Source organism: Ptychodera flava, chromosome 10 (assembly GCF_041260155.1).
Source record: "Ptychodera flava strain L36383 chromosome 10, AS_Pfla_20210202, whole genome shotgun sequence".
NCBI classification, from domain to species: Eukaryota; Metazoa; Hemichordata; class Enteropneusta; family Ptychoderidae; genus Ptychodera; species Ptychodera flava.
In genome coordinates, this window is record NC_091937.1 from 42,591,089 (window position 1) to 42,615,157 (window position 24,069).

The following is a 24,069-nucleotide window of genomic DNA, read 5'->3' on the forward strand; positions in this document are numbered from 1 at the left end:
GAATACATGGATAAAGATAAGCATCATTTTCAACTTTTATTGCATAAAATGACGAATACGGAAAACTGGCAATAAAAACTGTGAGTTTCGGAACTGCTGTACAGCCAATCAGCATAGCTGTTTAAGTAGACACCATAGCCGGAAATCATCTTTATTTACCGTGTAGCATTGTGGGATACCAGGAAGTGGGATGTGTCCTCCAAACTCTCAAATTCAGTGTCACTGCGTACACTGTCTTCTCCACCCAGATTACAGTCGCTTATTTGCACGTTCGCAAGCCTCCACGAGATAAATGTCAGCGATCCACAACATCTAGCATTGAAATAATCAATCTTTGAAAAATGAGGACGGTCTGCGTACAAGCGTCATCACAGACAGGAGACACCTTGTGCATCCTTGAGCAGAACGTAAGTGCATGCACGTGGGTGAGGTGACAAAATTTACATATAGCTGTTTACAGTTTTCAAACTTAATGAATCGTTGTCATGATTACAACAGTGAGTTAACTCCGTGGTTTTACAGTGCATATGAGGACTAGCTTCGATGGTTGCAAACAAGTCTCTGTGTATGCAACTCACGCACCAAGTATTAGGCGGGATACGATGTAAACATCAGAATACTATATAAACAAATGCACAAACAGGCCAACTATCAGAGAAATTCTCTGATACAGAAGTAAAAGGGTTCAAGTAATGAGCATTAAAACATGTTCAGGATGTCTTTTCCGAACAGCTGTAGTAGTGTTCAGTGATGTTAACAACATTAGAACTGTTTAGCTTGTCCATGTATAGAACTATAATTTCATTACTTGTTAGAAAAATATTTCATTTGACTTACATTCATAGGCTGCCCCTCCTTCTTTGGCAGACAATAGTTCTGTTATGATTCAAGTTAAAGCATGCGGTCTTGCGCCATTTAGATTAGAGGTAAGTCAGCCACCTGAATGAAATGACATTATGCACACACATCTTAACACAAAAACTGTATATTCATATACACATTGACCAATTACATCAGACTCACAAGGAATGAATAGGAGAGGTATTCCTTCAAAGATGATGTACTCTGAACACAAAAATGTCAAATAATTCATCGCATACAGAATGAAAGTAATAATGGACCCTAGTTGTAGTATTGTTTTCATTTTTTGCAGATTTTCTGGTGACTCTACTGTTTGCATGATATCATGAGTTGTAAATTAGATGTTTATACCAGGAGCAATTGATTTTTAGTATGCAAAATTTACCTTGAAAAGGATAGTGTTGGAATAAAATCTTTTTCTCTATTGCAAGACCTCAAAAGATTTGAATATTCACAAAGGAAGCTATCCCTTTGGCAGAGAGATCTCTGGCACAGTAATACAAGGTATGGTGTTTGCAAAAATAGTAAAACAGTATCGAAACTCTGTTTCTTTATCAATTTAAGAATCATATAGCAGTGATGTGGTTCTTTGTGTCTGATAAACAACTTTGCTGAATCCATGCTTTGTGAGATGTTGAAAAATGTATGTTATGTCCAATCATATCTTTCAGAAAGAATTTGTATGCATGAAAAATGTCATGTATCTGAATAGAATTTGAACACCTACATTAGTTAATGTCTGAGTGCATATGACAAAAGCTCATATTTTCATTTGCATTGCTCAGTGTCAGTGGTAGATGAGTGGATGTGTAGTACTGATATTAATAGAAAGTCTACTTACAAGCTTTCACATTATGAGGTTCATTTCGATTGTTTTCCCTCAATTATGTCAATGTCATTCATCACAAGTCATTCTTCTTGTTTGGACTTTAAAAACCTATTTTACTGAAGTTGTTCATTGAATGTTGAGAGTGATCATGTTGTTTCCATACTCTCTTTAGTTGGATCAGCAGTTACAAGTGTAAAGGTTGGTGATGAAGTGGTTGGCATGTTGCCATTGGACGCTGACTGTTCAGGATGTGCTGATATTTGTGTTGTTAATGAGTACAATATCAGTAAGTTACAAACTTTTCTTTTTGCATAGATCAACCTATCAGCATTTCTCCTGGTCTTACAAATGAGTCGGTGAATACCAGCATAATTGTATGAGAAAAATATGATAAACATTACCCTTGGTCCAAGAACCACAGAATTTACATTTTAACACGTTATTGTTGAATGTAATTTAATATAACTCAAGGGTAATTTTGATATTTTGCAGAAGAATACAGTTACATTGCAGTAACAATGAAGTTCATTTTAACTGACAAATTGTCCCATATCAGGTTTTGAATTATGACATATCATTTACTGTATTTTAAAAATTCACTTTAAATTGTCCTCTTGTAATTTTTTATGACACAGTGTGACTGTGACTGCCTTCTTTATAACTTTTCTGTTTAATCAGTGTCAAATTGTCTTGGTCTCTGTAGTTGTGAAACCGACCAGGTTGACATTCACTGAGGCTGCAGCTTGTATAGGTGATGGTGTGAGAGCGTACACAGCACTACAGTACTTGGCGCGGCTATCAGCTGGTGAAACTCTACTTGTAACTGATGCTGCAAATGTAAGTATATGAAAGGATAGTAAAAAATGTACTATATAAGAGTTATGATTGGTCAAGAATTATGATCTTAAACTACAGTATGCAGTATACTGCTGTATATGGATTAATTTCATTAGTCCTTGCATGTTTTTATGAGTGTGTTAATGTTTATTTTATGTGTGTGTGAGTATGTGCATGAAGAAGGAATGCAATGCCACTGTTAATCCTGGTTTATGGCATTTTAGTCTGCAGGTCAGATTCTTATACAGCTGGCTCAGTTGTGGGGTGCAAAGGTTATCGCCACGGCAGCAACACAAGAAGAAAAGCTACTTTTAGAGAGGATGAAACCTGAACTTGGTAGGTCATGTCAAATATGATTGTGGATGGAGTGGTAAACCGAAATGTTGCAAAGCTGCTCTCAATTAATTGGCTGATAGGTCAGTGGAATCAAGTCTCTGTGCTGCAGCCACAATTGTACTCAACCTTTGTTATCCTCTTTGTCAGGTCACTCACAGGTCACTCAGGGATTTTAATAGAAAGATTTATGTTATGTTGAGTCAAAAATCAAAGTTGCAGTTTCCTCCATAGTGACAGGTACATCACAAATATGAGAGACCAGTACCTAATGTGCACGGGGTAAAAATTGACTCTGATGATTCTGAAGGCATCTTGCAATTTCTGCTAGAATGTCTAGTTGGAAGGAGTTAAGTAATCAAGGAGGCTTCAATTCAATCCCCAATGCTCACACCTTTTATAGTAAATAATTCATTGTTTTCCAGTATTCTTCAATACATCAATATATTTTATCACTACAATTGAACATTTTAGCACCAAAGTCAATTTTTGTTGCCTTTATGAAATATAACCAAATCATTTTTTGTTCAGATTTTTCCCCAACTTTTGATAAAAAACTGCAGCTAATGAAAAGTGATCGCCATTTTGTCCAAAATTATAATGAAAATACAGAAAAAAACCATAAAAGCTGGTAAAATGTTGCACTAAAATTTCTGGTGGGAAAAATTACAGTGCTCAAAGGGTTAATCAGCTTTAAAATTTGTTATCTTTGCAGCACATGTAATCGACATGAGTGTCAAAGGAAAGAACATACTTCTCAACAGTTGTTTGGAAGAGACTGGTGGTTTAGGGGTGGACATAATAATAGATAACGGTGGTAAGAAATATTCTAAATTGTATATAATTCCTGCTGATGATATTTGTTTGATGATCTCTATAAAGTGCAATTCTTAAATCTCAGCTTCCTTGGTTACTTACCTTTCAGTAAAATTGTATCCAGCTGAAGAAGATGATAACACTTCAGCAAGTCCTGCAAGGAAAAAATCAGCTGAAAATCAACATCCCAGTAAACATGAGTTGGTAATGAGCCTAGCAGTTGGGGGACGTTGGGTAACATCACAGCATAATTTGCAGGTATGTCCATTTCATGAATTGACTCACAGACCCTGTAGCCATAGGGTCTGCAGTTGACCATGTTGAAATCAGTTGTGCATTTCAGAGTCATAGCATTTGTGTCACAATAAAACATTTAAATGACCAATAGTTGTGCAGTGTGTGTGTTTGTCAGCTTGTAAAGTAGTATCAGTGGCCATGTGGGAGGTACATGTTCAGTTGTATCTTCTGGTCATGTATTTCTCAGTAGATAGAGAATGTACATGTGTCAGAAGTTAAGAAATCATCTTCATATATACAGCAAGAAAAACCATTGTGAAATGACTAAGAATCCTGATAACATTAACCCCTTGAGTGCTGTAATTTTTCCCACCGAAATTTTAGTGCAACATTTTACCAATTTTCATTAATTTTTCTGTTATTGTTTTGATAATTTTGGACCAAATGGACACCGTATTTCATTGGCTACAGTTTATTATTAAAATTGTAGCAAAAATCTGAAAAAAAAAATTGATTTGGAATATTTTATAAAGGCAACAAAAATTGACTATGGCACTCAAAGTGTTGATCATGTTATCTACAATCGGCCCTTATAATGACACTGGACCTATGTAGAACACACATTTCAGACTTGTTCAGGCTTAATTTCTGGCAAATCATCATGATAAATAGAGGCACTACCAGGAAACACTAATCTGATCAGATATCATATTTGAATTTACTTGACTTATGTGTCTTCCACAGTAATGGCTAATCTGTTAACAGTCAGTGTGTATTTGTGGTTTTCTGCTTTCCCAACAGCTTGACCCACCAGAATCCCAGGTCCTGTTTTACAAAGCTGCCAGTCTTAGCTTTCTGTTTTATTCATTCTGGACGTTGTCATCAGGGCAGCAAGGACGATACCTACGTATCCTTTGAATATCACTTAATGTCAAAGTCGTTGATATCAAATCTATTTCAAGTGTGTCGTCTAGGCTAATTCAACATACCACTTACTCAGGAGTTTTCTTCCATCCGCTTTATGTATTTTTATAGGGTGGAATCAACAAAACTCCAAGAAATCTTGGTAAATTAATTTAAAGCGCAGTGTTCGTCGCGCTGCGCGTGCGTGATTTTTTTGTTGATAAACATATTTTTTTTGTAAGCATAAGTCTTCTCAACTTCAATAGGAGTGAGATGGGAGCAGTCCCTCACTTTGTTAAGGCCTTTGTAAGACACAACATCATGCAATAGTAAAATATTAAGATCGGAAACGAACTTCAGTGGTGTATTTCTATCTATAAACTCGTGTAGAGCTACGAACATTGAGACACTACACTCAGCATATTTGTCGCTGAGTTTACTGCACGCAGACACAGTGAACAAAAAGGTTCGATCGCACGCGATCACGCTGGTTGTACACAATGCCATGTACAGTACAGTGAAAATACATCACTAAAATGATCAACATTGCCTATATATGTAGACCAGCAAACAAGCACAATGCCCAACACAGAAATTACATTCAAGACCATAATCGGCAAGCCAGAGCAGGACACGGGAGATGTTGTTGCTTCAATAAGGGAGACGGTCACCGCGTTGACGTACACGGATATAGAGAATCCGGTCCCACAACGTACCCGGCCCGCGACGACTTGGCCCACAACCAACTGTTGATCACCATGTCTTACTTCTCCTAGTATTATGTGGTAAGAAATAGTAAAATGACAGGAAACAATAGACAAACGAGCAGGTTTTTGCGGCATTTGGCAGGAAAATTGCACGGCTACACCGTGCATAGACGTATCGAGAGATCCTGTGCCCCGGTCCTGTGCACGGTCATGGCAGTGATCCAACCACTAGCTGGTGTAGGCCTACCGGTGCTGGGCAAACTTCGTTGATGTACCTCCTGATTGCCGGGTAGGTCTGAATCCTCTTTCAATTGAGATAACCCCCACATAACAAGAAGACCTATGACCTATGACCTATTCCTTCGGAATTCTCGTTTGCACCCCCAAACGGGGTAAACTTTGTAGTTGAGTTGGATTCTCCACAGCCGAGTATAGTGCTCCATATACCCAGTTTGACACCGAGGTTCATGTACAGACCACGGAACGGAACAGATGCAGAGATGCTTCTCGCTGCAGCGGACATATTGCTCTGCGAGCTGTGGATTTCTGTAGTTTGGGTCGTTGTCTTTGTACTCCTGTTGGGCCTCTTGAAATGAAGGCTCTCGTCCTTGCTAGCGATGTTGAACACTAGAGCCCGGTCGTTGATAGTCTGTTGGCGTGTACATGCGTACGTCTAGCTCCATGGCTCGAGCGATAACAGTAGCCGACCCCCATTCAACTGATTCAAGAAAAACATGGGCAAATGTGATCTCAACCTAGCGTGCAATTATTGTTCAATATTCAGCAGATATTCAGCAGATATTTAACTTAGATTAATTGACCTTTTATTGCGTGTTAGATTTGGTTAGTTGGTATGCTTGTGACAGATCAGCCGCCATTTTAACAAGCGGCAATATCGCAAACATTACAATCAACCCGTAATATTGTGCGGCGTTCTCGGATTTGTTTACAACAGAGGGGGACCCCTCAGGAGGATGCGCAGCGCGACGACCACTGCGCTTTAAGGAGTTTAGAAACCTAAAAGTGAAAGGGCATATGATCTACATTGTAAACATTACTAGAGCTTTAAAGACTCCTTGTATCTATGAAAGATGACAGAAGTGCTAACAGAACATGTCACATTATGAGTCGTAAAATTTCAACTAAAAGCATTTCATATTTTTATAATGTGGTTTACCTTTATTGCCCATTGAGCTTCTTTCCTTAATCATTTTCTCAGATATTTTAAAGGATATTGTCAATAAAGTAGCTAATGGAACTTTGAAGTAAGTAATAGCAGTGTATTCTGTCATCAAAATATACCCCATGATATTCTATGCATTCTTAAAGCAACAGTAGCTGTAATGTTGTTTATTCCACTATTTTTGTTTCATTGTAAACAACACTTTCTTGTTCTACTCCCAAAAGTATATTTAGGAACACAGTATGTAGCTTGTCAACTCAGTCTGTACATGTATAGATTGCATTGTTACTGCTGACAAGTGAATTCTAGTCTGGACAAGAATTCAAATGTTAACAATAACAGTGCTCTACAGGTATCAACATTGTGTTGGCCAATGAAATAGCAGGAATTTTAAAATGCTTGGGGGAGGGGGGGGGAGGTTTGCAATTGACACACACAAACAAAAATAGGGAAAAATCAGCTCCTGGCCCTTTAAGTCTCTGTTAATCTTGCAGGTACACATACCCAGTATTATTTACGATGCGTTCAGCCATTCTTTAAAAAGTTTCTAGTAAACAACTAGAATCATCTCCTAGCAGTTAATACTTCTCTTTTGAAATTGGAGTAAGGGAAATGAATGTTGATGTCTCTGAACAGAGACATTGTTACTATGAAGTGAAGTGTTAGATTAAAATACATCAAATTTGTTCATGAATTTGGACATCATGGTGTGAAACATTTTTTCTCTTGCAGACCAAACATCAGCAAAACTGTGACACTAGAAGAAGTGTGTGACCTGTATCCTGTATTGAATCAGCCGTTGACAGGAAAAATTGTCATGACCAATTGATGATCTCATCTTTTATAAACTTTTTTTCTGTATTACTCCAGAACAGCTGTTTTTCATGTCAGATTTTACGCCATGTGAACTGTTCCACAAAACTTTCAAGCCAAGATGTTATGTGCAATATTAATCCAAGGAACCTGCTCAATATCGAGTAAAGGATTTCAAGAATATATTCTTATGAATGGAAAAAAATGGATGGATATTAAGACAAACATTGTAGTTGTGCTCTAATGTGTTCATGTCATGTGGTCTTTTTGTACATATACTGCTGCCACATGCGATAAATACTTTGAAATCCATTATGATACAACAGCTAACTTAGCATTTGTCATTTTTGCTGGACTTTACTCATAAATCAGAGAAGACAAACCATGTCACAATATGGATTCTCAATAGTTTTCATTTTTATATTTTGTAAGTTACATTGATTGTACACTTGTCACATGTACCCTGGCAAAATATCCAAATCAGTATTTCAAGAAATCTTTTCCTTCTCTTGTAGCTGTGTTTCACTCAAACTGCATCCCTTTGCCATCTTGCATATCCAGGAGGAATGCTTTCCATGCTAGATTAGTTTAATATTCACTGCTATGCACATAGCATTCATAACCATTGTGACATCATCACCTGTACCTTGCAAGCGAAAAGAATGCTTGCCACACTGCTGTGCTCACAGCATTCATCATTGTGACATCATCACATGCACTTTGCTAGTTGAAGGAATGCTTACACACTGAGCTGATGGAAAGAATGCTTGCTACACTGCTCTGCACACAGCATTTGTCATCACTGTGACATCATCACATGCACTTTGCTAGTTGAAGGAATGCTTGCACACTGAGCTGATGGAAAGAATGCTTGCTACACTGCTCTGCACACAGCATTTGTCATCACTGTGACATCATCACATGCACTTTGCTAGTGGAAGGAATGCTTGCCACACTGGATCAGTGGGATCTTCAAGTTAACATTGAATGTTCCACATCCTTAGCTAATCATAGATAGTTGCTCAAATGCTCCAAACAACAACCCTTTCCTTCTTTGTCCATTTTACAAGGTCATTCCAATAAAGATATTTTTAAAAAGTGTTTATATACTTTGTTTTTGTTTTTTGTCTTTGTTTTTGTTTTTATCTTTGTAGTATTGTACGGGACACTGAGACAAAATGGAGTAAGCTTTATAAGATAAAATGCGTTTCGGGGACAGATATGCAGACTCAACTTTCACGATTCTTTTATGATCTACCACTTGTGAGGGTTTTGTTTTCAAGCTGTTTGTTTAAGAAACATTTTCACTGTCTTAGTTTATCGAGAATCAAAAATTTTATTTTTCTCCATAGAGTTAACACAGGGGTGGTGGCCATTTTGAATTTCAAATATAGTTAAATCTTGGGTAATTTGTTTCTCTAGTACCAAAATTTGCACATTGACCGCTGATTTTTATTCCCGATTTTGAAAGAGAATGATTGAAAGATCTTAAGTAAAGTTTTAGCAAAAGTTTGAGTCTTTCACTTTCAAGGCACACACTACCTTAAAAAATTCAATTTCAGACTTGGCCTGTATATCTAGCTGAAACTAATATTCATTTTCTTTCAGTTATAAACCAACACAGATGGTCTTATACTGGAAAGATTTCAGTTTTTTGTTGAAAATTTTTGTTTCTGCTATTTTAGGGGGACTTTGCACAGTTATTTGTGATTATCTATAGTGCTCAGCTAAAGTATTCCTGTGAGAGGTGCACATACAGTGTGTGATTCAAATAGGAATCTTTACAGTCAATGAAAAGGCATACCTGAAGAACAGTGGGCCAAACCTTGAATCATGGTGGAAAAACAGTTTTCTAGGGGTCCTATTTTAAACAAATGGACCCCCAAGAAAACTATTTGTTTAAAATAGGAGGACCCTAGAAAACTACACAGTACACACTGTGGTACGTAGCTTTTCATTAAAAAGATTTCATTTTTGCTTGCCAGAAATCTTAAATTTCATAAAGACCAGGAGATATTTACACTGGGAAGATAAAATCTTTCTTTCTTTTTATTAAAAATCCATCTGACATGTCTTTCAGACTAATCTTATTAAAATCAGATGTTGCCATTGGTTTTTGTGTCCTTAATACAGTATTCATTTTTGGTTTGGTCTTGTCTTGGTAGGGAGGCAAGGATGACAAAGTGCAAAGACAGAGCACATAATCTACATCTGGTTTCAATCAGATCACTTTTCAGACATGATTAGTTGTTTTGTTTTGTTTTTTTTGGGTTGAATTTTACACCAAATGTCATTCCATCTGACTGCTCTGACATTCCACTCAAAGTTTGAGACTTTGGATGCTCGCAGATAAGAAGAGTGAACAGCGTAGCTCACGTTTTTTAAAGTAGTTCTATTACCAGGTAGCTTTTTTAACAAAAGTTGTTCGTCAAACTCCAAAAATTCTTGTCCCTATGTGAGCACTGTGAAGTTGTTTTTATTGTCACTGAGTTAGACATTCTTATATGACATGTACAACTGATGTACCATGATTTCATTCCATCGGTAAGGGTTGGACCATTTGACATCCTGGTGGGAGGGGGGGTTGGGAAGATTTTCAAAAAAAGCCAACAAATGTCAATGATAAAAAAATAGCCAGAGAAGGCTTGGCAAAAAAAGGTGGGAGAGTGGAAAAAAAATGTACAGTGGATCAGGTAAAAAAAAATAATGCTACCTCATCAATCTTCCAGATCCCCCAGGATATCGAATGGTCTGCCCCTAAGTGTTCTCTTCCATGCTAGCCGCACACACACTTTGTAAATTTACACAGCAATTGAAACTGTCACAGGTAATTTAGGTGACCTTACAGTGCTGTAGTCATCAACCCCAGTATAACTTCACGTGACCTACACCAGAACAGCTGCCTGCTATGTACAATTAATAGTATAGGGCTTTACTAGCAGTTTTGACATATCATAATTGAATAAAATTACTGAAGTTTAACAAGTAAATAAATAGATCCTCTTTTTCAACATATACAACAACTTGAATGGGGCAGTAGCGTCTTACAGGTGGAACAGAGTTATCTGCATGTTTAATGTTGTTGTTTTTGTTGTCGTTTATGTTGTTATTGGATAATAAAATTGAAGAACACAAGAATATTCTTTTTCTTCATTTCTACTGTTAACCTTCTAAATAACTGTAAAAGAAAATAATAATTATCAAGCTGCCATTGGCCTTTGAGGTACCAAGAAGACATTAAAGTACAACACCGGTGACCATCCTTTCCTATTTACACACACAGCACCAGTGTCAACAACAAGAAAATACTTGTGTTCTTCAATTTAGTTATCCAATAACAACATAACCACGACAAAAACAACAATATTAAACACCCAGGCTACTCTGTTTACAGTGGTCAGACCGCATTCCCTGTACCTTCATTGACTGATGTAAGCGGCAATCAATTTAGGGGATTATTGCACTGACAAAAATGTCATTATGTCAGCAACTCATGTCTGGAACTGTTAATATTAGTTGATCTCGACACTCATTGGCTGAAATCTGATCACGCCCACCTCACACCTCTGAGGTCAACACGTGGGGTCGCTTTCAAAACATCGTCATCATTGCGAACATGGCGGACAGCGAGGTGAGTAAACGCGTCACACGTACAAGCCATTTGTAGGGCACGCGATTTTTTAGCTCAACACTCAACAAAACTATCCTAGCTACCTCTATCAAAACATTTTTTCCATAAGCATACTAAATATTTTCAATGTTATTTCGATTCATGCGTCCTGTGCCGATCAAAACCCATGGTCCACTGACGGGACCGTGGTCAACTCACGACTTCGACATCAGTTCTGTTGTTGTTTGTAAATTGTGTGTTGATCGACATGATCAGTGTTTCAGCTCTGGTAGTGTAACAACTCTCGCTCGGTACCTTTCTAACGTACGTTACGTTTGTTTCTTCAAAGATACTCAGATATCAAGCTGATAAATCACGCAATTTGGTGATCTATGCTGTAGGCTTAGCTATACTACTGTTATAGAAATTTTGCCATTTAATACTTCGATGTTTGATACTGATGTGTGTCAATACCCTTCAGGGTTATAAATCTTCTGAATTGGTACATGTCGGCAGAGTGTACGCGTAGGCCATCGCCCGAGCCCAAACTCCTACTTACATTCATCGTCATAGCATGGAGCAGGTAGCTCCTTGATCATAGCTGCAACGCCTTTCCCACCTATGTCTTGCCGGGATAGTTTCGTGTAGGTCAAACTTGAGTTCATCACTTAAACTGAGACGACCTACTTTCCATCAACTGAATTCATCTCCGAGTCATCCACAGTCAATGAAATTGAGTTTAATGAGATGAATATCTGTGCCATTAACCCTACAAATATGTACTAATGTTTTTATTTGATAAAACAAATTTTTGTCTGTGACATCATTAAACTTCAGGCTCTAAACTTTGAAGATAGGTACTTGGGAGGTAGGGGGATTTGTTGAAGTAAACTTTTAGATATGGTAAATGTTTTCAATTAAAGCTTTCCTAGTCCGTAAGTGGTGAGGGATCAGGTGAAACTGTAAAAAAGTTGTATTTAAGTTCAAGGGTATGGAATAGTTGCAGTAAATCTGTCATGAAACGTTTCACATGTCAGCATTTCTTACTGTTGATAAATGACTGATCCTTTACTGAAATTAATACTACTTAATTTGAAGCTCTCGACCATCATTGTGCAGATTTTATTTGTTCGTAGAGTTTGGAAAACAAAAATACTCAAAGCAAACTTGATGGTGATGCTGTACTGGTACAGGTTTTTGTTGTACAGAGTAGACCTAATGGTACCTCAGTTTACTGGGCTCCAAATTTTTTTCTGGGATGGAGAGAAGAGTGGCATTTATTTGTAGATCTCAAGACGTAAAATGGTGATAGGTATTCACACAGTGACTAAGTGTATCAAATAACAGTCCAGTTCTAGTTGTCTTCCATATCACTGGTTTGTCTGTTACTTTCAGCTGACATACCTGAGTGGCTTTAACAATGAGTTTGCAACTGAAGACCCCAGATGCCCTGGTGCATTGCCCAAAGGACAGGTAAAGCAACACTTTGATATGTTTTCAACCACATAAACATCATTTTCAATCCATGTAACCAGACAAAGATGTCGTTGTGAAAAGTAGCATCTTGACTGTTAGTGTAGGATTTTTTTCAAGCGGCATTTTATAAAAGTATGAGAATTACATTATATCTTCCACAATCATAGCATAGCGTAATAGTAGACCTTTTTGTAATTTTGGTACAATCTTTCCAAATTTCAGAACAATCCTATAAAATGTCCCTATGGCCTGTATGCTGAACAACTGTCTGGCAGTGCATTTACTTGCCCACGGGAGACCAACAAGAGAACTTGGTTGTATCGAATTCGTCCATCGGTCAAGCACACACCATTCAGTAAGTCAGACAATGGTGGCTTAGTTGATGACTGGAAGGCTTGGTATCCAAATCCTAACCAGGTGAGATATCTGTTTATATTCTAATTAGTTCGTGAGCCAAAATTTGGCATTGCAATATTGTAGTTTGTTCAACTGTAAAAAAGTTTGTGAGTTTGTTTGCACATCATGTTCTGTTGTTTGTATATTGAAGTGGAATGTATGGATGCTTGGGCTGTGCCGACAAAATTTGAAGTTGATTCAATTTGCATGTTCTTTGCTGTGAACTATACAGATACATTTTAAATATTTAACTTCAATTGTTGTCGCTATTTTACTGTACAGCTTCGATGGAAACCATTTTCCCTGCCCAAAGATGATGAAAAGGTAGATTTTGTGCAGGTAAGCTAGATTACTGTAACCAGTGTACCCCACAGATTTCACTGAGGGTAGATCTCTTGTTCATACAAAATACTAGACTTGTATACCGTATTTCTTGTCAGCTTTACACGTCCCCTCACAGTCAAAACAAACATAATAGTTACACTTTTAAGTATGAAGTACTGTTAACAATATGAAAGCACAGTCATATGTAATATCTGTGGTACCATTTGTTATACAAAACATCTGTCAAAAACATACCAGTCTCAGAAACCATCAAAAACATACCAGTCTCAGAAACCATGGGTCTTTGCCAAAATTATCTTACCATTGGTAAAATGAATTATGAAATGCTGTACTTTAGTCCTATTTATTTTACGATATGTTCTTGATTTGTCCACTTATGGTCTATCAGCAGAAAGTATGAACAAACAATTTTTACTGTCTAGTTTCCTAGTCAGTTTACATAGGTCCCTCTAGATAAACACAATTTGGTTATGTGGGATCATTGCATGTAGACATTTTCAAAAATAATTCAGGCCCTTTCACAAGTATTCTGTAGTCTGAACAAAACATCTTGGATATCAAATACAACAGAGACATTAGTCACTAAGCCTGTTCATCCCCCAATATCCAATACACAGATCCACAATCACTGTTTGTAACGATGGGTTTGGGCCAAACCATGATAATGAAGGGGTTAAATGTTGTTGATTTCAGGGATTGAATACACTCTGTGGGGCAGGTGATGCTTGCAGTCGGCATGGAGCTGCGATACATATCTATGCTTGCAATACATCCATGGGTGATAAGTGTTTCTACAATTCTGACGGAGATTTTCTGATCGGTAAGTTTCTGAATAATGATTTAACAACAACATATGGTCACTTGTATTTCACAAAGGTCGCTGAAAAGCATGGATACTGTAAATGTGATTTTTACTCGCTCGATCTGCTATGACTTCCATTCCAAGAAAGTGAAAGTAGGTATAAATTGTGGCTCAATACCAGTTTCTACTGACTTGGCAGATGACAACTAATAGGCCTGGCAGGAACAGGGTGAGCATATCTGCAGGGCATACAGCATATTCAAATTAAATCCACAGATATGAAAAGTGTGGCATACATAGAAATTGTGTTTGAACATCACAACTCTTTGACTTCATGGACAGATTTATGTCAACTTTGATTTCTTTTGTAGTTCCACAGCAAGGAACCTTGAAGATATCAACTGAGTTTGGTAAGATGGTTGTGGAACCAATGGAATTTTGTGTCATTCAGGTCAGTGGTTTAAACAATCATAGATTCATTTCTGTGAAGTAAATAATGCTTTTGATTTATATAATTCTTAATCCTCATTTCAACAATTCGTCAACTTTGTTGGATTTGCAAAGTACAGTTGTTTTTGTCACCCGTTTAGCAGCCTGTTTTGTTATAAAGGAGAATTTTGTTGGAGATCTCTTTGACATCATATCTTCCAAAATGTGAGCGATGTCAGATCAAAATCACTTCAAATATTAAGTTTTATTTAAAACTCAACATCCTCATATGGACTAACAATGGGCATTGAACAGATGACTCTATCAAATCAAACAGAAGTTGCAGAATATACTTTGATTATTCTTGTTCAATTACCAAAATACAGAATGACTTTAATGTTGCAAGGAATTTTTTCATCTATCTTCCATCCCTTTTTCCTTATGTACCATATGAAACATTTTCTCATAGTTTGATCGAATAGACTCTTGCATCCATAGTTAAAATCCTCATGTATATCTTCAGTAGCAAAACAAGCATTCACAATTTTAAACAGTCTTTTCATGTAAATAAACCATTTTTGGACAAGTTTACAGTAAATGCTTATATGTGACAGTTTTGGAATTAAAAGAATACATAGTTCATGTATTCACTGTTATCACACTCTTTCCAGTTTCACAAACAGCAAATAATATTCTTTACCAACCTGTCTTATTCAACTTTGGTTTCCAAAGTTATTTTTGCCATTTTAACTCTTTCACTCACATCTTCTGTCCTACTGATCTGGCTGTACCACAGAAAACATAGGTATTGTGCAGGAATTTTTGAATAAAACCATTGATGTGTCGTCAATTTGTTCCATTTTCAGCAAGGGATGAGATTCTCCATTGATGTGAGTGGGCCCTCTAGAGGCTATGTTCTGGAAATCTATGATGGTCATTTTACGTTGCCTAACCTTGGCCCTATTGGTAAGTTGGACTGTCCTCAGTGTTAGTCTGGTTCCTTCAGGAATGAAGATGAAATTGATGGTGTGTTTATACTTTGACAACGTAGACTGGATGGCCCATTGCTCACGTGCACTCTCTTCACACTGAGACTGGAGTGCAAAGAGCGCCCTCTAGCTCAAGCAATGGGTCTTCTGTATAGTCTATTGACGAGGGGCTGTTTAAAATCTTTCACTGCAGTGTGATACAGAGAAAGTAATTTAGTTGCTTGAGTTTCCGTTACTGAAACTAGAAAATTCAATGGGATCAGACAGAAAATGGAGATAAAAATATGTTGTAAGTCACATGCAGAAAATATTTTTCTTACTGTTTTTGTGAGGCACTTTTAAATGTTAATTCATGTGTGCCAACAGTCAGTTTTCAACTGAACAGAAGGATGAGTGTCTGTAGACTGTACATGTGCAAGTCAGAGATATCTTAAAAACCATCTTGGAATAAAAATATGATAAAAATATGATATTTATGTAGGATTAATAATACCAGTAAATTGACAAGCTAAGCAATACAGCTGTAGACTATAAAATTCATCAAAATTGTTGGTTGTAAAAAAAATTGAACAATTTTAGAGAATTTATAGATGAGCTTTTTACATGATTATTTTTATAGGTGCTAATGGTTTAGCCAATCCAAGAGATTTCCTGACACCAGTTGCCTGGTATGAAGACAGAACTGTGGATGAATACACTGTCATTAGTAAATACCAAGGAAAATTGTTCGCGGCCAAGCAGGTGTGTAAATACTTCATTGGACTGATATGAAAAACAAGGTTTTTCATAATAGCTATGACAACCTGTCTTGTAATGATGCTATGTAAACAAACGTTTTGACAAATTTTCATCAACCAATGCTGGGTTCAGCTATATACATCAATAAGATGGTTGATTTCTGCAGTAACTTTCAGAAAAGCAGTATTTTGTTCAGCAGGATGTACTGTGCAAATTAACTCATTTGCTATCTATGGTTAGGTCCAGTTCCATTGTTTGAAATGGTAAAACTCGATCTATACACAGAGAAGAGGAATGATGGGGTTGCTGTAATTCATCCTCTCTTTGACAGTGTTTTAATATACTGTTTGTTTGTTTGTTTGTTTGTTTGTTTTCCTCTTCAGGGTCATTCTCCATATGATGTAGTCGCATGGCACGGTAACTATGTTCCATACAAGTATCATCTCGATAATTTTATGGTCATCAACGCAACCTTGTTTGACCATGCTGTAAGTAATATATATTATCTGTCAGTACATGTTTGTTTTTGACTTTTCAAATTTACATTTTTCAGTTTCTACTAACCTCCTCCCTGCCACTGTTTCCAATGTGTGACAGTTGTTTGATGTTCATCCAATGTCGGTTGCTCCTTACATAAAATAAATTTTACATTTTTTGCGTAAGCAGCTGTCTGCTGAACAAAACAGAAAGCTTGCTGGAAATAACCATTGTTCTTGATATGTGTCATATTTTTCCTTGGAAACAACATAGTAAATCCACATGCAAAGAAAAATCCATTGTCCTACACAATTCAAAATGCTAAAAACATTTCATAATATAGTGTTCATATTATTAGCCACTCCGGGTGTATTGACAAGCTTTTCATTAATTTTAGAACTTATTTTCTGTGAAAAATATTTTCTTTCAGGAAGGATGATATGCCTCCCATGAGTGTCGTTTCTATACTATCCACATGTCAATGGCAATTTGCCACTTATAAATTTTTAAACACCCTGCAGAATTAGTGGCTACTATGACCAGAAATTTTGTAACTTTGATATTCCATGATTCCACCATCCAATGAACCAAGACAATTGACCCTAGTAGATGAGTTAACAGTCATCTTATCTTTCTCATTACACTGTAGGATCCATCGATTTTCACTGTGCTGACTTGCCAGTCTATGAAACCTGGTGTTGCTATTGCAGACTTTGTCATCTTCCCACCAAGATGGGCCGTACAAGAACATACATTTCGACCACCCTACTATCACAGTAAGTTAAAGCCACCAAATTTCAGTCATCTGTATTACCTTTATAAAGTATGACAAGTACCTCCACACAGCCCTACAATCTGCATTGTAAAAATTCTGAAACATTCATTCATGCCTCATGGCAGTAAACAAGAGATATTTATAATTAAATTATCTTACCTTTATAGTTCTGAATCATATGTTTTTCACCATTACAATCATCACAGGAAATTTTAAAACAAGCAATCCGATATTTGTGAAAGATTTCAATCTTCATTTCAAGTACCCATGGTTTGAGTATGTCCTTCATTTAAAGCAGTTATTTTGTACAAGGTATGAATAAAAGTTATCTAAATATCATATGTTGAACTTGAATGTGGTATTATGGCTGGATTACACTTTGTGACCGGTTTATTTTTCCTACCCTTTTTATCAACATCTGTATCACAGTAAGTATTGCAAGCTAAATTTGTATGACACATTTATGCTCTCCCACCCAAACTTTTGCTGTGAACATTGATAGATTGAATTCTGACCAATCAGCTCACAGGATTTCATGAGGACATACACTGTCTGTTGTAAATGGTTATTCAACTGCAGTGAAGTCACAATTATATCTTGTCTCGTCTAAAATTCTAGATTTAGTTTTGTAAAATGACCCAGGCTTTCTTCATTCATGGTATACAACATGTTTGATACAATATATTTCTTACAGGGAACTGTATGAGTGAATTCATGGGTTTAATAAAGGGACGCTATGAAGCTAAGGTAAAAATTAGGTTCTTTTCTTGTCTCTTAATTGTAATTATCATGAAAATATATCTTTCTATGGCATGTCTATGGTGGATGGATAAGTATCTGTCTTGTGGCTTTTTTTGCTTTGTTTTGCAGTTTAGTTATTAAGATTTATTTATAACCTATAGAAAACAGTTTGGCCATAAAATGTGTATTAACAGAAGTCAGATGGAGTCATCCTGCAAGTAATGTAATGGAATCGTCTAAAATGTGATAGAACATATTGAAAAAGCGACATCTGGTTTTCCAGTTGGTGTTTCTGACCTTTGAGTCTGACAAAGTACTTATTGTCCCAGTGATAAGACAGTTTGGCTGTCAAGTTTTTCACATGAAATTCTGCATGGGAAAGAGACAGCTAAGGTCTGAAAGTTACTCAAGCTCTTGATTCCTTTCAATAACTCAAGAATTCAATGGTTTATTACCAGGAGGGGGGCTTCCAGGCAGGAGGGGGCAGTTTACACAGTATGATGACACCGCATGGACCTGACAACGAATGCTTTGAGAAGTGCTCTGATGAGAACAGTGACTTCAACACCAAACCACAGAAAATAGCCACAGGAAGCATGGTAAGTTCTATTCCAAATCAAATACTGACGTGTAAAGGGCTAGCTAGTATTGCTATAACTCTTGATGACATTTTCACTCTTTTCACCCATGGATATTCATTGAGTTTTGACCATTGCTTAAACCCTATGTGTACATCACTAGAGATTGTGACTTACCAGGTTTTATCTTAGAGTTACCTGATCATTGCATGATTGTACAGCAATAGTGAACCAAAAAGATTTATGATTGTCGCCAGATGTTACAGGCAGTGTGTACTGGCAAGCTTTTGGTATCCAACAGCTTTATGTTTTCAGACAGGGGTGACTACAATCCTCACGAAGTTGTGAATCAAAATATCACATTCATTTCTTTCGGACTTATTCTCACCCACTACAAAACCACAATGAAGGCGATACAACAGAGTGACAAACGAGCAACAGTGTTGATTTGTATCATTCTATTGTCAATTACAGGCTTTTATGTTTGAAAGTTCACTGAGCTTCGCACTGACGCAGTGGGGCGATAAGACATGCTGTAGCATTGATGAAGACTATTACAAATGCTGGCAGACATTGCAGAGTCACTTTACCGGACCAAAGTAGGTAAATTTACACCCTTACACCCATCTTTCACCAATCACGGCTCATCTTGTCAAGTCTTAACCAATCACAGCTCACTGATATTCTGTAACAGAAGATCACCTGGATTCACTGTAAGACTTTCACTCTTTTTGTTTTTTGAACCTCTTCCATCTGTTGTAAGTGTACAGTGTGTTGAACTATGTACCGTAATGGTCCAACACTGTGTTGCATAGTTTGATAATGCTGTCTTGTTTTAAAATTTGCTCGTCTTAACTCATCCACCTACCTGATGCTATCTTTCAGTTCCATGTCGCTTTGTTCCTCTATATTCTCATTGCTACATTGCTATCCACATTCCATCCAAATTCCATCCACATTCCAAATTGCCTTTTCACATGTATCACTGCTATACTCCTTAGCATTCCAGAATTGCTACTATGTATCAATATTTCACTATCTTTCATTATTTATCTCCTTGTTTGCAACTCCCTTTAACCTGTTCACCCCAATTCCGTGTAAACAGGTCCACACTAACTATTGCTAACAATAGGTTTGGGCCAAACCATGGTGGTGAAAGGGTAAAAGAAAGTCTGATGCTTCTTAAGCATATAGCATTAGTAAAATAGCTTTAGTCTTTTATCATTTTTTATAAATTTTTCAATCTTGCCATTAAAAAGATTCATCTGATTGGGCTCTTTGCTAATTGCAACTTTAGACTAGTCTTTACATAAAGCACCACATTTTAAATGAAAAAGTGTGGAAAACCATTTGGAACTAAGGAATCTCTTTGTTGAAAAAATCCAGATCAAATGCTCTGAATTTAGAGTTCACTATAGTTACCAAAGACCTCAGCTGTAAATTCCAAATTCTTGCTTAACTAAAGATTTCTTTGGCTTTGATATGCCGTATCAAGTCTGTAAAACCCTCAAAGACAGGACATTTCCTAATCATTTGTTGGAATAAAAATGCTCAAAATTGGTTACAAAAATTTTCAGTAGAAATATAGTTCTTCCGGTATTTTATGTAAACACTGAACATATATCTAATGCAGCAATTTCGAAAATCTTAGTCTCACACATTTGTTCATTTGAATGCGGCAGAACAAACTTCAGAAGTATACCACAGTAATTCAAACTTGGTAATACTATACGTTATTTTATAATTTACAGTGTGTACATAAATCAAAAATTCAGAAAAACTTAAAATTTGATGGATATTTTTTCTATTGCAGAGATAGTATGGCAGAACAGAAGCAGGAAGCACAACCAGAAAGCAAACCAGCAACAGCAAGTTATTCATTTTAACCATCGTCTTTGGGGCTATGTTTAGAAGTAAACAGAAATTAGATATTTTCAATTTATTTCTGCTTTGTAAATTGTAGAGCGAGAAAAGCCAACAAATGTGACTGATTGAAAAACATAAGACCAGAACAAACCAAACTTTGATGTAATCTTGTTTCACTGTTATTTTGTGACTTCCATACAAGGCATTATTTTCCTTTGCTGTGAAAAATCAAGTACCGTTCATACTGGTTGTAATAACTTGTTTACTGGAATGATATACATAATAGGATTTTGATGTCAGCCAACGTTACCTTCTAGTGAGTGCCCTTGTGGTACACCTCTACCTGCCTGTATACAGTGAAAATCCTATATTTTGATGCATGGAGTATTGTGTGAATATTGTATATGATTAATGAGTTGGTTATAGCGTTTTCCAGACATGCTACAGAGAATTTCAAAATGGTAATATGCCATGTATATGTAATTGAAAGTTTCAATACTGGTTGGCAATATGTGATCAGCATGTATCACCAGTAGGCTGTGTAAGATGTCAACATGCAATAAATACATTATATATTTGACGTGTAATTTAGATCCTAGATGCCAGTATTTTATTGAACCGGATCAAAGTATATTGTTTAAAGACAGCAAGGTAGTACAATGAACTTGAAAAGTTCACAGCTCCTGTAGGAATTCCTTTGAAGTTTCATCAGTGTTGTCTCTTAAAGTTCAATGACCTGACCATAGAAAGCTGTCCATAGTATCACCCTGTGGAAATTCTTGATTTCACAGAAAAAGTGCTGTTACACTTTGAACAGAGTTGATAAAACATGAAAACTATACAGAAGAATATTGTGATGTGTGTTATAGCTGCCATGTAAATCTCCTATTGCCAAATGACATTATCTGATCATCAAATTGTGTTGTTTCATTATCATTTTATGCAGTGTTGTCATCCCAATGATGTCATGTTCTTGCCCAATGATGTCATCAAATATATGTCATTTGATTGTGATATGACATCATACAGTTACCAAACTATGTCATTGGACAGACAAATGATATGTGCTACACTATCACCAATGTCCAAAGATTACCTATATGATTGATAAAAAAGTTCACAAAGTTTTTGTGATCATGTTATAACTGTAATCAAGTACATTTCCTTTTTGAATGAAACTGAGGTACTGTATTTTTAGTAATTTACTCTTCACATACAGTCTATTATAGTTCAACTTATGTTGTTTACCCAGCAAAGAAATCAAACTATGTGTGCAGTGAGAAAAAATTACTAGCATATTAATCATGAATGACACCGAGGAGCATTTGTGGGCATTTTGATGAAAAACCAAAGATAATTCACAGATTACATTTTTCATTTGGATTCAAAACTGGTACCTTTCTTTTGATTGGTGTCAATTTTCTTTTAGCCTAAAGTAAGTAAATTTTTCATTTTTTGTCCACTGAAAATTGCAAATGTTAGGCAGGTAAGTGGTACAAAAACACAAAACAAAGATAAATACAAAATGAGTCTGCCTTTGTTCCAGTTACACCAAATACAACATCCTTGTAATTCCACATGCTTCCAGAAGGTACCTTTTAATGTAAGGTACATGGTTCAGCGGTCATATTATGTAATACGACTGCCATAAAGAGTGTTTTGTAGCAATGTTAAAGTCATGACTTTGTTTTGTGACAGAATATTTCTGCTGATCAAAAATTCTAAATGAGGAATATTTTTTTTTTTTAGAAAAAACCTTTTGCATACATGGACACAAAACAAAGAATTTACTTTTGCCAAATTTACTCTTCACAGCAAATGAAGGAATGTGCAGCTGTTCTTTGTAATCAAGATTTTCATTTTGCTCAGCAATGAAATAACACGTTTGAAAAAACAAATATTGTTATGATTATTGTGACTGATAGACACTTGGAGTTTTTGTTTGCATTTGGATTAGAAAACTGGAGTGATCAAAAGATTACAGTTTGAGGAAATTTAAGTCTCCCAATATTTTAGGCACCACAGGTATCAGGGCTTAGAATTTTTCAATTTGTAATCTGTTTTGATGAGACTCAGATTTATTCTTAAGTATTATGACAGCATTATCTTTGTACGTTTTGTTTGTGTATTTGTTTGTCTATTGTTTATGGAAAGGTACAAGGTATCCTTCTGGTATTTTTAGATTTAGAAAACAGATATATTAATTTGTTTTATGGTGATATTAAAAGTTTTATTGATATGAAGTTAGATTATTGTTCAACATGATGAAAATTTGATACAGTGCTAAAGTACAGTTAAACCCACCAAACCAAAGCATACCTACCCTTTTACCACTATGGAATTGCCCAACCCCATTGTTGTAAATGATGAGTTTGGACCTAATGACAAGAAATAAGGGGTAAACAAGTTAAGGTATTTGCTGTGAAGTTCAACTATAAGTTACAACATTTATGAGACCTTGTGGAGAGATTCCATTCTTTTCACATTTCGTGAGGTTTGACTGCATTTTTTCCTACTGTCATGAAACTAAACTTCTTGATTACTGAAATGTAATGAATTTCTGGTAGCAAACTTCCTGAGAAAACGCACAGGATCTTGCCAGAATTTTTGGGCATTTAAGGCATACAGTACTTCATTGTGTTACCGGAACTTGCCGACATTCAAGGTAGTCACGGTGTTAACTAGCGACATATTGAGCAAAATGTTTTCAGTGTATACAATAGTTTGTTTTGATTTGCTGCTCTGTATATCTTTTCAATAGTTCCGATAGACAACAGCTTCGGGGACTTCCAGAAATCATTTCCAAAGCATGCCTAGCAAGAAAGGTATGAAATTAACACATGTGGTTGCAGTGACTGTTTCCAAGTTTGAGAAAACCTTTGCACTTGAACTGTCCTTGGATTTCAAGTCCACTGCTACTTTGAATTTCTCAGCCAGTAACGTCAATATTTCATAGCAGCTCTGGACTTTATATTCAAGAATTCAAGCTTCCTTAGCAAGGCTTTTCATATACTTGACCTGCATAAACTTCTAGCTGTGATGTAGATTTAGATTCAAAATTGATACAAAGATCTCACATTCAGTCTTTGGTATGCCAATCTTCAAATGCATAACCAGACAGATCCTTCATAGAACTGCTTCATTTGCTACCTATCTAATCCTGCATGCAGTCATTTGTGATAATTTCTTCCTTGTATCGTAACATACCACTTACAGATGTTAAATTATCACCTGTATGCTGCCTGTGATCAACAGAATGTTAAAGTAGTCGTGTTTCTCTTTTCATGATTTCTCCATCTTTTATCCCAATGTGATGTGATTGATTTAT

The 24,069-nt window shown here is 36.3% G+C and overlaps 2 protein-coding genes across 4 annotated transcripts; both read left to right on the forward strand.

Annotated features, from left to right (window-relative positions):
- The first annotated feature begins 68 nt into the window (after positions 1–68).
- Positions 69–8,622, forward strand: LOC139142850 (quinone oxidoreductase-like protein 1). 2 transcript variants are annotated; one of them, XM_070713020.1, is made up of 11 exons: positions 69–407; positions 868–926; positions 1,293–1,365; positions 1,863–1,976; positions 2,394–2,527; positions 2,752–2,863; positions 3,576–3,677; positions 3,786–3,934; positions 4,715–4,820; positions 6,743–6,788; positions 7,439–8,622. In XM_070713020.1, exons 2-11 carry the CDS (start codon positions 882–884, stop codon positions 7,533–7,535), a joined length of 978 nt encoding a protein of 325 aa, XP_070569121.1. In that variant the 5' UTR covers positions 69–407; positions 868–881; the 3' UTR covers positions 7,536–8,622. The 2 variants fall into 2 exon arrangements, with proteins under 2 accessions (XP_070569121.1, XP_070569120.1); XM_070713019.1 differs by having other exon boundaries at positions 72–407; positions 846–926.
- Positions 8,623–11,099: 2,477 nt separating this feature from the next.
- LOC139142851 (homogentisate 1,2-dioxygenase-like) lies at positions 11,100–22,485 on the forward strand. 2 transcript variants are annotated; one of them, XM_070713022.1, is made up of 14 exons: positions 11,100–11,150; positions 12,525–12,602; positions 12,828–13,022; positions 13,284–13,340; positions 14,040–14,166; positions 14,520–14,599; positions 15,444–15,543; positions 16,186–16,307; positions 16,688–16,792; positions 17,431–17,557; positions 18,251–18,303; positions 18,756–18,896; positions 19,350–19,478; positions 20,689–22,485. In XM_070713022.1, the coding sequence occupies exons 1-13, from the start codon at positions 11,136–11,138 to the stop codon at positions 19,476–19,478; spliced, it is 1,329 nt and encodes a 442-aa protein (XP_070569123.1). In that variant the 5' UTR covers positions 11,100–11,135; the 3' UTR covers positions 20,689–22,485. The 2 variants fall into 2 exon arrangements, with proteins under 2 accessions (XP_070569123.1, XP_070569122.1); XM_070713021.1 differs by having other exon boundaries at positions 19,350–19,474.
- The last annotated feature ends 1,584 nt before the right edge of the window (positions 22,486–24,069 follow it).